Raw genomic sequence first — 14,196 nt, forward strand, 5'->3', positions numbered from 1 at the left:
TAAAACTCATTTAAAAACATAAAACACATTTTTTTAAAACTCTCAAAGATGTATAGCATTAGAATTACTAACAGTAATTAAGTTATAATATTTACTCTTTAGTTTTACCCTTAAATTTACTTTTTAATGTCATCTGATTACTGTGTTTCTGTAGTTGTAGAATACTTGTCCTTTTATAGAAAAAAAAAAAGTAACTCATTTTATTATCCATATTGCAGGATGGGGAAGCAATGTATCTTAGTAGTTAAGAGCACCGTCTTTAGAATGAGGAAGACCTGGGTTTGAATTCTGGTTTCTACGCTAGCTGTGCAGCCCTGAGAAAATTATTTAATGTCTCTTTACCTCAGTTTCCTCACTTATAAAGCAGTGCTGATCTCACAGGGATTGTTAGGACTGAATGCGCTGATACACGTAAAGTACTTGGTATGATACCTATCACATATTACTATAAATACTTCATAAAAATTTAATATTGTTATGCTAACAAAGATCATTAAGTGTGCTTCTAAAATAGAACCTTAACACAATGAACTGTTTTGTTGGCTATCTATATTAAAAGTAATAGTGTTGTGGGTGCCTGGGTGGTTCAGTTGGGTAAGTGACTGCGGCTCAGGTCATGATCACAGAGTCTCCAGATCAAGTCCCTCATCAGGCTCCCTGCTCAGTGGGGAGCCAGCTTCTCCCTCTGACCTCCCCCCTCTCATGTTCTGTCTCGATCACTCTCTCTCAAATAAATAAATGAATGTTTAAAATGGTAGTAGTGTTGTAATATATAAATTACAAAGAAAGGGAATAAAACTACCTTGGGCATATCCCTGAAAGATTAATGTCATTTTTGTAGAAAAACAGGTATTTTTGCAAAAGAATAGAATACTATATATTACATTATTTTTGTACTAAGAATGCCCTTCAGTTGATAGTTGGATCAGTTTGTTGATTTCTTAATGATAATTCTGAGTGAACCAGTACACGTTTTTTAATATCTTCTTTTTCTTTTTAAACTATTTAAAGATTTGGATTCCTAGACTTGCCCAAGCACTTTTGTCTGCTATAGCAGACATCAGACTCTACTCATTAATGAAGCAACTTGAAAATCAGCAAATGGCAAAATGGGTGGTAAGTCCTAAACACTTTAGAAACTATTCATTTCATTCCTAATAGCATGAAGCACATGAAAAAATGCCAGTTCTCAAAACAGCTTCAAAAGATAATTTGTACAACTTTATTATAGAGGTACCTCCATATTGAAGAACAGCAAAATGCAAGTGGTACATGCCATTTCTCTACTTCTGATTGCTCCCCAGGTGACTGAAGCCTCAAAATCTTTGAGAGGCTAAACCCCAGGAACAGGCTTGGAAGCACTTTCACTCATCAAACCTGTCAGAGTCCTTGCGTCACTTTCTACAAAATTCAATAGGAATTGTTCTAATCATTGTCTACCTCACAAATAACCTCCACTGTGTACAACCTTTGTTCACTACCTCTAGCTAGCTGAGACTGAGCCTAAGAAGCAGGTTTTCACTGAAGCATTCTTTCACCTCTAGCCTGAGTGTTTGAAAGAGGTAGACTCTGTAAGGGAGAAAATGTGGTGTAGAAAACTGTCCTTTGTCAGACTGGCTTATTTCACAGTGGGTAGATAGATTCCTGATACCACATTCAAATTTTGAATGGAATTTCTCATTGAAACCATATCCTGAAGAGTGACTGGATTCTTTAGTACTGTAGTTAACCTCCCTTGGGTCTTTCTTAAATAAATTTTTATACAAGCTAGCTTAGAAATCTTACTACCTTTTTAATACTGTTTCTACCGGAAAATATATTCCCAATTCCAAGTAACCAATTTATCAACAAATTTCTGGAATATAATGTATTATTAATGTATTAATAAATATTAATTAATTTGCTAATTATTACTAAGACATATCTCTAGATAGTGTGTTTATTTGCATTAAAAGGACAGGAGGGTTTAGCGATTGAGTCCTTGTTAATGGATTCAAGGATAAAATCAGTCTACTTTGTGCTTACATACACTGAAGAAGGCTCAACCTAAAATGTCAAAAAGTGTAATACCTTTGAAATCCTTCCCCCAAAGTAGTAGTACCAGGTTCTTCTAGATTAGGAGAAGCCTGTAAATCCACAAAAATTTGGAACATTTTTTAAAGGCTGTATTTGAAGAGCTAGGAATCTAATACCACATGTTTAACATCCTTGCACCAGCTAACAAGTTTAAGACATTTGCTTTGTAGACTTGATGCTTCTGTTTGCATGTTCTTCTAAAGCCTGGTTTATTACTTTAGTCAATTTACCTGAAATTATAAACTTGGTAACTTTAACACCTACATATCTGGTATTATTATAGACCTATGTATAATGTAACTTCTTGAAAACAATGGGCATGCTTATTTTCAATATCATTTATGTTTTGATGTGATTTTTGCAGTATGTATACTTGCTGTTTTCCATAGAAGATAATACTGAGCTTTTCCATTTATACTCCATATATGTTTGCTTACAATTGTTCTTAGTTTTTTTGCCAGTTGTGCTCTTGGTTCACATGGTATTGCTGTACCAGAACTCTTACAAACACCATGGAAACTGTTCTCACTATAATTGCTCTTTTCTACTATCCTTTGGAAGGTTCAAAGTCTATGAACAGGTGAGATATATTACTGTTAATAATACTGTGAAAAATCTTAAATAGCAACATATTGTAATGTCTGGTGGACCCCCAGATGTTTATTATTTCATGAAGTTTATTAAAACCACACTGTCAGTTGATACATTTCTTATAGTAGGAAACAGATATATGCAAACTAGGTAATGAAGGGCAGTTTAGTAAAAGGACTATGTATAAATATTTAGGCAATGTTTAGAAAAGTCAATAAGGGGAGAACCATAGTATCACAGGGCTAGTAATAGGAAGAAGTTTCTGCTACTCTGTGGCCCCAAAGTGAGGTTATTGTTATGTGAATCCATACAAAGGTGTAACTCAAGAGAGGGCCCCAATAGGGGATATGCACAGCCAGCCTTTAGCCACAGCAAGAAGAGAACTGGGGAAATAAAATGCCCTGACTTAACTCTTCTGCCCTCCAATCAGTCAAGGCCAGTCAGAAGCCAGAAACCAAGTGAGCTCATTGATACAGATCAGGTAGGTCAGCTTCCCTGCACATAGAGCAAGTGAAGAATAGAGGAAAATAGATCTGGAAGGGCAAAGAGAAAATATAAGGACCCAGGAGATTGGGTCCAAGATGGCAGCACAGGAAGATTCTGAACTTACCTCCACCTCAGACATGCCATCTCTAGGAACATATGGATCACTTCCTTCCAAAAAAGATCTGAAAGCTAGATGAATTGCTCTCCACAACAAAGGGTAAAGATAGGTAGAACAAGCAGAGACACAGTCTCACAAAAAACCCCACATGCAGCATGGCAGCACACAATAGGGAGAGATCTCACCAGCTAGACACTTCTTCCAGAAAAGCAAGGGGTTGATGCCCCCAGTCAGGCACTCTGGCCCCTGAAATCTGCACCAGAAAACAACCTCCCAGAACATCTGACTTGGAAAAACAACTAGTTGATATCCAGGGGTCCCCAAGTTCTATAGGAAACTGAGGCTCCCCACTTGGAAGTCTCACATGTAGTCCGTTTCCCTTGAGACCCAGTGGAAAAACGGCCATTTGAAAAGCGTCCAGCAGTGACCCCAGCAGAAGGGATATCATAAGTGTGGAGGTCATCTTTGTGGAGTTAAGGGGTTCAGCTCCACAGCAGGGACTCCATGCTGGGGATCTGCATCAGGAATGTGAGTCCCCATAATGTCTGCTTTTAATATCAGTGGAGTTTAACTCCAAAAGACCCAGAGGCCTATAGAAGACCTAGACTGTGCTCTTAAAGGGCCTAGAGACAGCATCACTTGCTCCAAAAACCAGTAAAGAGGCAGCAGTTTAAAAATCACCTGAGCCAGACATGAAGGAGATTTATTGACAAATTTTAAGGCATGTACCAGAGAGGCTGGGCACTTTCCTCAGGAACAGAAGTGCTGGTAGGCACCATTTTTCTTGCCTACCTTCAGCCCAGCTGGCCCAACACTGGCAAATAACAGTTCTGACACTTTTTATCTACCTTGCTAGCATAGCTTGCCCCACCCTGGCATTCCCCTGCAGATCTGCCTCACCCAACCTGGCAGATGCCCCTCCAAAGCAACTGCCACCATGCCATACCCAGGTGGCAGCCACTGTCAGAGCTGGTACCCCTCCATAGTGACTCCAGTCCTGGGTAAGAAGGGCATCCCTGCCCACCAGTACACCCACACCAGCTGTGGCCTGTCACCAGGGAGATCACACAGCTCATACAAGGATAGCCCTGGAATGCCTGGTTCTGGTGAGCAGGGGGAAAGCTTTTCTAGGCCCATGGGACACTACCTTTAAACAAGGAGACATAGCTGACCTACCTAATCCCAATAAACAAACATAGAGAGTCAGATAAAATGAGATAGAGAAATATGTTTTAAATGAGAATAAGACAAAACCTCCAAAAAAGAACTAAAGAAAATGGAAACAAGTAATCTACATGGTAAAGAATTCAAAGTAATGGTCATAAATGCTCACCAAAATTAGGAAAAGAGTGGATGAACTCAGTGAAAACTTAAGGAGATAGAAAATACAAAAAAGAGCCAGTTTTAGCTGAAGAATGTAATAACTGAAATGAAAAATACACTGCATGGAATCAAAAGTAGATTAGAGGATGCAGAGCAGCAATCTGGAAGACAGGGTAGTGGAAATAATCCAAACAAGAGCAAATAGAAAAGAATTTTTAAAAATGAGAATTGGTAAGGGACCTCTATTACATTAAGCAGACTAACATTCACACTATAGGGGTCCCAGAAGAAGAGAGAGAAAGGGATAGAAAACTTATTTGAAGAGAAAATAGCTGAAAAGTTCCCTGAAGGAAACTGACATCCAAGTCCAGAAAGCACAAGAGCCCCAAACAAGATGAACCCAAAGAGATCCAAAATAAGACACATAATAATTAGGATGCCAAAAAGTAAAGATAAAGAGAGAATCTCAAAAACAGCCAGAGAAAAGCAACTAGTTATATACAACAAACCACCCATACAACTATTAGCTGTTTATTCAGCAGAAACTTTGTAGGCCAGACTGGCGTAATATATTCAAAGTGCTGAAATGAAAAAACCTACAACCAAGAATGCTCTACCCAGCAAGAATTAAGAAGAGATAAAAAGCTGTCCAAACAAAAAAGCTTAAAGGAGTTCATTACCACCATACCAGTGTTACAAGAAATGTGAAAGGAAATCCTCTAAGCAAAAAATTTAAGAAAATTATCAAAGGGGAATTTCACTGGCAAAAGCAAAATACAGTAAAAGTAATAGCTAGCATAAAATTTAAAGACAAAATTAGTAAAATCAATAATTAGTTGAGATAGACAAAATAAAAATATGTACAATATGATATCAAATACATAATCATGGAGAGGGTAGATTACTGTGCTTTTAGAATGAACCTCATGGCACTAAAAACCAATAATATATACACAAAAAATAGAAAGGAACCCAAGCATAACACTATGAAAGTCAGGAAATCACAAGAGAAAAGAGCAAGAGGAAAAGAACAGAGAATTACAAAAACAAATAGAAAACAGTTAACAAGGAGCACCTGGGTGGCTCAGTGGGTTAAGCCTCTGCCTTTGGCTCAGGTCATGATCTCAGTGTCCTGGGATCGAGCCCCGTATTGGGCTCTCTGCTACGCAGGGAACCTGCTCCCCTCCCCCTCTCTCTGCCTGCCTTTCTGCCTATTTGTGATCTCTCTCTGTCAAATAAGTAAATAAAATCTTTAAAAGAAAGAAAGAAAGAAAGAAAGAAAACAGTTAACAAGATGACAGTAAGTACATACCTATGAATAAGTACATTAAATGTAAATGAACTAAATGCTCCAACCAAGAGACATGAAGCAACTGGATGGATTAAAAAGAAACAAAAACAAAACCCCATCTGTATACTGCATAGAAGAGACTTAATTCAGACCAAAAGACATGTACTGAAAGTGAAGGGTTGAATGTAGATATTCCATGCAAACGGAGGTGAAGAAAAACTAGGTGGTAATTCTTAGACAACAATAGACTTTAACACAAAGATTATAGCAAGAGACAAAGAAAGGCATTATAGGGACGCCTGGGTGACTCGGTTGAGTAGCTGCCTTTTGCTTAGGTCATGATCCCAGGACGCTGGGATCCAGCGTCCTGGGATCGAGTCCCGCATCAGGCTCCTTGCTTGGCAGGGAGCCTGCTTCTCCCTCTGCCTCTGCCTGCCATTCTGTCTGCCTGTGCTCGCTCTCGCTTCTCTCTCTCTGATAAATAAATAAAATCTTTAAAAAAAAAAAAAAAAGGAGAAGAAGAAGGGCATTATATAATGATAAAGGGATCAATCCAACAAGAGGATATAACAACTGTAAATATTTATGTATCCAACATAGCAGCACCCAAATATATAAAGAAGATATTAACAGACCTAAAAGGAGAAATATAGTAGAAGGAGGAGACTTTAATGCCCCACTTGCTACAATGGATAGATCATCCAGACAAAAATAAGGAAACAGTACCTTTAATGACACATTAAACCAGATCAGCTTAACAGACATAGAATATTTCATCCCCAAACAGCAGAATACACATTTTTTTGAAGTGCACATGAAACATTCTCTATAATAGATCACATGTTAGGCCAAAAATAAGTCTCAATAAATGTAAGAAGATTGAAATATTACTAGCATAGTTTCGGAAAACAGTATGACACTAGAAATCAATTACAATTTTAAAAAACTGGAAAAAAGTGAAGGCCAAAAGCATGCTACTAAACAAGCAACCAGTCAATATAGAAATCAAAGAAGGAATGAAAAAATACCATGAGACTAATGAAAATGGAAATACAACATCTGAAAATCTTTAGGACACAAAAGAAGTTCTAAGGACATTCGTAACAAAACAGGCCTACCTCAAGAAGTAAGAAAAATCTCAAACAATCTAGCCTAATCTAAATTTAGTAGGGAAAATTGCTTCTCGGCCTTTTGGCTAAGATCAAGTGTAAATTTAGTAGGGAAAAAAAGTTAGTAGAAGAAAATAAGAAGATCCCAGTGGGGGGAAATAGAGACCAAAAAAAGAAAAGAAAAGATCAGTGAAACTAACAGCTGATTTTTTAAAAAGATAATGTTTAAAAACCTTTAGCCAAGACTACTCATCAAGGAAAAAAAGGACTTAAATCAGAAATGAAATGGAAAAATTATAGCCAACACCATAGAAATACAAAGGATTATAAGAGACTATTACAAAAAAAATTATATGCCAGCAAATTGGAGAACGTAGAGGAAATGGATAAATTTAGAAACATAATTTTTCAGGACTGAATCCGAAAGAAACAAAATCTGAACAGACTGATCACTAGTAATGAAAATGAATCAATAGTCAAAAAACTCCCAACAAACAAAAGTCCAAGATCAGATGGCATCACAGATGAATTCTACAAAACTTTTAAAGAAGTTAATACAGATCCTTCTCAAACAATTCCAAAAAATTAAAGAGGAAGGAACTCTTCTATATTCATTCATTATAAGGCCAACATTACCCTGATAACAAAACCAAAGACACTACCCCCTACCCCCCAAAAAAATTACAGGCCAGTATTTCTAATGAATGTCGATTCAAAAATCTTCAATAAAATATTAGCATACTGAATTCAATAATACATTAAAGGTATCATTGATCATAATCAAGTGAAATTTATTCCAGAGATGCAAGGATCGTTACATGCAAATCAACATGATATATGCAACAAAATAAGATTAAAAATCATATGATCATCTCAATAGATACAGATAAAGCATTTGACAAAATTTGACATCCATTTATGGTAAAACTTTCAAAACAGTGGATGCAGAGGAATATACCTCAACATAATAAAGGCCATAAATGATGAACCCACAGCTAATAACCACACTCAGTGATGAAAAGCTTGAAGCTTTTCATCTAAGGTCAGGAACAAGACAAGGATGCCCATTCTTGCCACTATTATTCCACATAGTACTGGAAGTCTTGTCATAGTAATCAGATGAGAAAAAGAAAAGGCATCCAAATTGGTAAGGAAGAAGTAAAACTCACTTCTACAGCTAACATACTACATATTGAAAACTGTAAAGACTCCCACCAAAAAAACTTAGAACTAACACAATAAGGTTACAGGATACAAAATTAATATACAGAAATCTTTGTGTTTCTATATAAACTAGCAGTCAGAGAAATTAGGAAAGCTGTGCCATTTATAATTGTATGTTAAAAATACCTAGGAATAAATTCAATAAATAAATAAATTCAATAAAGGAAGTGAAAGACCCTTAAAAAGACTCTTAAAAACTGTAAAACATTCATGAAAGAAATTAAAGACGACACAAGTAAATGGAAAGATGTACCATATTTGTGGATTAGAAAATTAATATTGTTAAAATGTCCATATTACCCAAAGCAATCTACAGATTCATTGAAATCTCTATCAGTGTACCAGTAGCATTTTTCTCAGAAGTAAAACAAATAATACTAAAATTGTATGGAACAAGAAAAACAAAAACAACATAAACACCCGGAATAGCCAAAACAATCTTGAGAAAGAAGAACAATGCAGGAAGTATCACTCCCAGATTTCAAATTATACTACAAAGCTATAGTAATCAAAAAAGAAATGTATGGGCACTAAAATACATAGATCAGTGGAACAATATAGAGTCCAAAAGTAAACCCACACTTTTTAAAAAGATTTTATTTATATCGAGAGAGAAAAAGATAGTGGGCATAAGCAGAAGGGATGGAGAGAGGGAGATGCAGAATCCCCACTGAGCAGGGAGCCCAATGTGAGGCTCAATCCTAGAACCCTGAGATCATGACCCGAGTCAAAGGCAGATGCTTGACTGACTGAACCACCCAGGCACCCCTGGATCCACACTTCTATGGTCAATTAATCTATGACAAAGATAGGCAAGAATATACAATGGGGAAAAGACAGTCTTTTTATTTTTTTTTTTATTTTTTTTTTAATTTTTTATTTTTTATAAACATATATTTTTATCCCCAGGGGTACAGGTCTGTGAATCACCAGGTTTACACACTTCACAGCACTCACTAAATCACATACCCTCCCCAATGTCCATAATCCCACCCCCTTCTCCCAAACCCCCTCCCCCCGGCAACCCTCAGTTTGTTTTGTGAGATTAAGAGTCACTTATGGTTTGTCTCCCTCCCAATCCCATCTTGTTTCATTTATTCTTCTTCTACCCACTTAAGCCTCCATGTTGCATCACCACTTCCTCATATCAGGGAGATCATATGATAGTTGTCTTTCTCTGCTTGACTTATTTCGCTAAGCATGATACGCTCTAGTTCCATCCATGTTGTTGCAAATGGCAAGATTTCATTTCTTTTGATGGCTGCATAGTACTCCATTGTGTATATATACCACATCTTCTTGATCCATTCATCTGTTGATGGACATCTAGGTTCTTTCCATAGTTTGGCTATTGTGGACATTGCTGCTATAAACATTCGGGTGCATGTGTCCCTTTGGATCACTACATTTGTATCTTTAGGGTAAATACCCAATAGTGCAATTGCTGGGTCATAGGGCAGTTCTATTTTCAACATTTTGAGGAACCTCCATGCTGTTTTCCAGAGTGGCTGCACCAGCTTGCATTCCCACCAACAGTGTAGGAGGGTTCCCCTTTCTCCGCATCCTCGCCAGCATCTGTCATTTCCTGACTTGTTGATTTTAGCCATTCTGACTGGTGTGAGGTGATATCTCATTGTGGTTTTGATTTGTATTTCCCTGATGCCGAGTGATATGGAGCACTTTTTCATGTGTCTGTTCGCCATCTGGATGTCTTCTTTGCAGAAATGTCTGTTCATGTCTTCTGCCCATTTCTTGATTGGATTATTTGTTCTTTGGGTGTTGAGTTTGCTAAGTTCTTTATAGATTCTGGACACTAGTCCTTTATCTGATATGTCGTTTGCAAATATCTTCTCCCATTCTGTCAGTTGTCTTTTGATTTTGTTAACTGTTTCCTTTGCTGTGCAAAAGCTTTTGATCTTGATGAAATCCCAGTAGTTCATTTTTTCCCTTGCTTCCCTTGCCTTTTGCGTTGTTCCTAGGAAGATGTTGCTGCGGCAGAGGTCGAAGAGGTTGCTGCCCGTGTTCTCCTCAAGGATTTTGATGGATTCCTTTCGTACATTGAGGTCCTTCATCCATTTTGAGTCTATTTTTGTGTGTGGTGTAAGGAAATGGTCCAATTTCATTTTTCTGCATGTGGCTGTCCAATTTTCCCAGCACCATTTATTGAAAAGGCTGTCTTTTTTCCATTGGACATTCTTTCCTGCTTTGTCGAAGATTAGTTGACCATAGATTTGAGGGTCTATTTCTGGGCTCTCTATTCTGCTCCATTGATCTATGTGTCTGTTTTTGTGCCAGTACCATGCTGTCTTGATGATGACAGCTTTGTAATAGAGCTTGAAGTCCGGAATTGTGATGCCACCAACGTTGGCTTTCTTTTTCAATATCCCTTTGGCTATTCGAGGTCTTTTCTGGTTCCATATAAATTTTAGAATTATTTGTTCCATTTCTTTGAAAAAGATGGATGGTACTTTGATAGGAATTGCATTAAATGTGTAGATTGCTTTAGGTAGCATAGACATTTTCACAATATTTATTCTTCCAATCCAGGAGCATGGAACATTTTTCCATTTCTTTGTGTCTTCCTCAATTTCTTTCATGAGTACTTTATAGTTTTCTGAGTATAGATTCTGTGTCTCTTTGGTTAGGTTTATTCCTAGGTATCTTATGGTTTTGGATGCAATTGTAAATGGGATTGACTCCTTGATATCTCTTTCTTCTGTCTTGCTGTTGGTGTAGAGAAATGCAACTGATTTCTGTGCATTGATTTTATATCCTGACACTTTACTGAATTCCTGTATAAGTTCTAGCAGTTTTGGAGTGGAGTCTTTTGGGTTTTCCACATATAGTATCATATCATCTGCGAAGAGTGATAATTTGACTTCTTCTTTGCCGATTTGGATGCCTTTAATTTCCTTTTGTTGTCTGATTGCTGAGGCTAGGACCTCTAGTACGATGTTGAATAGCAGTGGTGATAATGGACATCCCTGCCGTGTTCCTGACCTTAGCGGAAAAGCTTTCAGTTTTTCTCCATTGAGAATGATATTTGCGGTGGGTTTTTCATAGATGGCTTTGATGATATTGAGGTATGTGCCCTCTATCCCTACACTTTGAAGAGTTTTGATCAGGAAGGGATGTTGTACTTTGTCAAATGCTTTTTCAGCATCTATTGAGAGTATCATATGGTTCTTGTTCTTTCTTTTATTGATGTGTTGTATCACATTGACTGATTTGCGGATGTTGAACCAACCTTGCAGCCCTGGAATAAATCCCACTTGGTCGTGGTGAATAATCTTTTTAATGTACTGTTGAATCCTATTGGCTAGTATTTTGTTGAGTATTTTCGCATCTGTGTTCATCAAGGATATCGGTCTATAGCTCTCTTTTTTGGTGAGATCCTTGTCTGGTTTTGGGATCAAGGTGATGCTGGCCTCATAAAATGAGTTTGGAAGTTTTCCTTCCATTTCTATTTTTTGGAACAGTTTCAGGAGAATAGGAATTAGTTCTTCTTTAAATGTTTGGTAGAATTCCCCCGGGAAGCCGTCTGGCCCTGGGCTTTTGTTTGTTTGGAGATTTTTAATGACTGTTTCAATCTCCTTACTGGTTATGGGTCTGTTCAGGCTTTCTATTTCTTCCTGGTTCAGTTGTGGTAGTTTATATGTTTCTAGGAATGCATCCATTTCTTCCAGATTGTCAAATTTATTGCCGTAGAGTTGCTCATAGTATGTTCTTATAATAGTTTGTATTTCTTTGGTGTTAGTTGTGATCTCTCCTCTTTCATTCATGATTTTATTTATTTGGGTCCTTTCTCTTTTCTTTTTGATAAGTCGGGCCAGGGGTTTATCAATTTTATTAATTCTTTCAAAGAACCAGCTCCTAGTTTCGTTGATTTGTTCTATTGTTTTTTTGGTTTCTATTTCATTGATTTCTGCTCTGATCTTTATGATTTCTCTTCTCCTGCTGGGCTTAGGGTTTCTTTCTTGTTCTTTCTCCAGCTCCTTTAGGTGTAGGGTTAGGTTGTGTACCTGAGACCTTTCTTGTTTCTTGAGAAAGGCTTGTACCGCTATATATTTTCCTCTCAGGACTGCCTTTGTTGTGTCCCACAGATTTTGAACCGTTGTATTTTCATTATCATTTGTTTCCATGATTTTTTTCAATCCTTCTTTAATTTCCCGGTTGACCCATTCATTCTTTAGAAGGATACTGTTTAGTCTCCATGTATTTGGGTTCTTTCCAAACTTCCTTTTGTGGTTGAGTTCTAGCTTTAGAGCATTGTGGTCTGAAAATATGCAGGGAATGATCCCAATCTTTTGATACCGGTTGAGTCCTGATTTAGGACCGAGGATGTGATCTATTCTGGAGAATGTTCCATGTGCACTAGAGAAGAATGTGTATTCTGTTGCTTTGGGATGAAATATTCTGAATATATCTGTGATGTCCATCTGGTCCAGTGTGTCGTTTAAGGCCTTTATTTCCTTGCTGATCTTTTGCTTGGATGACCTGTCCATTTCAGTGAGGGGAGTGTTAAAGTCCCCTACTATTATTGTATTATTGTTGATGTGTTTCTTTGATTTTGTTATTAATTGGTTTATACAGTTGGCTGCTCCCACGTTGGGGGCATAGATATTTAAAATTGTTAAATCTTCTTGTTGGACAGACCCTTTGAGTATGATATAGTGTCCTTCCTCATCTCTTATTATAGTCTTTGGCTTAAAATCTAATTGATCTGATATAAGGATTGCCACTCCTGCTTTCTTCTGATGTCCATTAGCATGGTAAATTCTTTTCCACCCCCTCACTTTAAATCTGGAGGTGTCTTCGGGCTTAAAATGTGTTTCTTGGAGGCAACATATAGATGGGTTTTGTTTTTTTATCCATTCTGATACCCTGTGTCTTTTGACAGGGGCATTTAGCCCATTCACATTCAGGGTAACTATTGAGAGATATGAATTTAGTGCCATTGTATTGCCTGTAAGGTGACTGTTACTGTATATGGTCTCTCTTCCTTTCTGATCTACCACTTGTAGGCTCTCTCTTTGCTTAGAGGACCCCTTTCAAGATTTCCTGTAGAGCTGGTTTGGTATTTGCAAATTCTTTCAGTTGTTGTTTGTCCGGGAAGCTTTTAATCTCTCCTTCTATTTTCAATGATAGCCTAGCTGGATATAGTATTCTTGGCTGCATGTTTTTCTCGTTTAGTGCTCTGAAAATATCATGCCAGCTCTTTCTGGCCTGCCAGGTCTCTGTGGATAAGTCAGCTGCCAATCTAATATTTTTACCATTGTATGTTACAGACTTCTTTTCCCGGGCTGCTTTCAGGATTTTCTCTTTGTCATTGAGACTTGTAAATTTTACTATTAGGTGACGGGGTGTGGGCCTATTCTTATTGATTTTGAGGGGCATTCTCTGAACCTCCTGAATTTTGATGCTCGTTCCCTTTGCCATATTGGGGAAATTCTCCCCAATAATTCTCTCCAGTATACCTTCTGCTCCCCTCTCACTTTCTTCTTCTTCTGGAATCCCAATTATTCTAATGTTGTTTCGTCTTATGGTGTCACTTATCTCTCGAATTCTCCCCTCGTGGTCCAGTAGCTGTTTGTCCCTCTTTTGCTCAGCTTCTTTATTCTCTGTCATTTGGTCTTCTATATCACTAATTCTTTCTTCTGCCTCATTTATCCTAGCAGTTAGAGCCTCCATTTTTGATTGCACCTCATTAATAGCTTTTTTGATTTCACCTTGGTTAGATTTTAGTTCTTTTATTTCTCCAGAAAGGGCTTTTATATCTCTCAAGAGGGTTTCTCTAATATCTTCCATGCCTTTTTCGAGCCCGGCTAGAACCTTGAGAATTGTCATTCTGAACTCTAGATCTGACATATTACCGATGTCTGTATTGATTAGGTCCCTAGCCTTCGGTACTGCCTCTTGTTCTTTTTTTTGTGTTGAATTTTTACGTCTTGTCATTTTGTCCAGATAAGAGTAAATGA

At 37.5% G+C, this 14,196-nt stretch overlaps 1 protein-coding gene across 1 annotated transcript in view; it reads left to right on the forward strand.

The window, feature by feature from the left end:
* PIGB (phosphatidylinositol glycan anchor biosynthesis class B) overlaps window positions 1–14,196 on the forward strand; it is a 47,730-nt gene that overhangs the window by 6,469 nt on the left and 27,065 nt on the right. Inside the window, exons 4-5 of the mRNA XM_059180568.1 lie at window positions 1,012–1,116; window positions 2,526–2,656. Coding sequence (XP_059036551.1) covers window positions 1,012–1,116; window positions 2,526–2,656 — 236 coding nt within the window. The remainder of the gene's footprint in view (window positions 1–1,011; window positions 1,117–2,525; window positions 2,657–14,196) is intronic.

Source organism: Mustela lutreola, chromosome 7 (assembly GCF_030435805.1).
Source record: "Mustela lutreola isolate mMusLut2 chromosome 7, mMusLut2.pri, whole genome shotgun sequence".
Lineage (NCBI taxonomy): Eukaryota > Metazoa > Chordata > Mammalia > Carnivora > Mustelidae > Mustela > Mustela lutreola.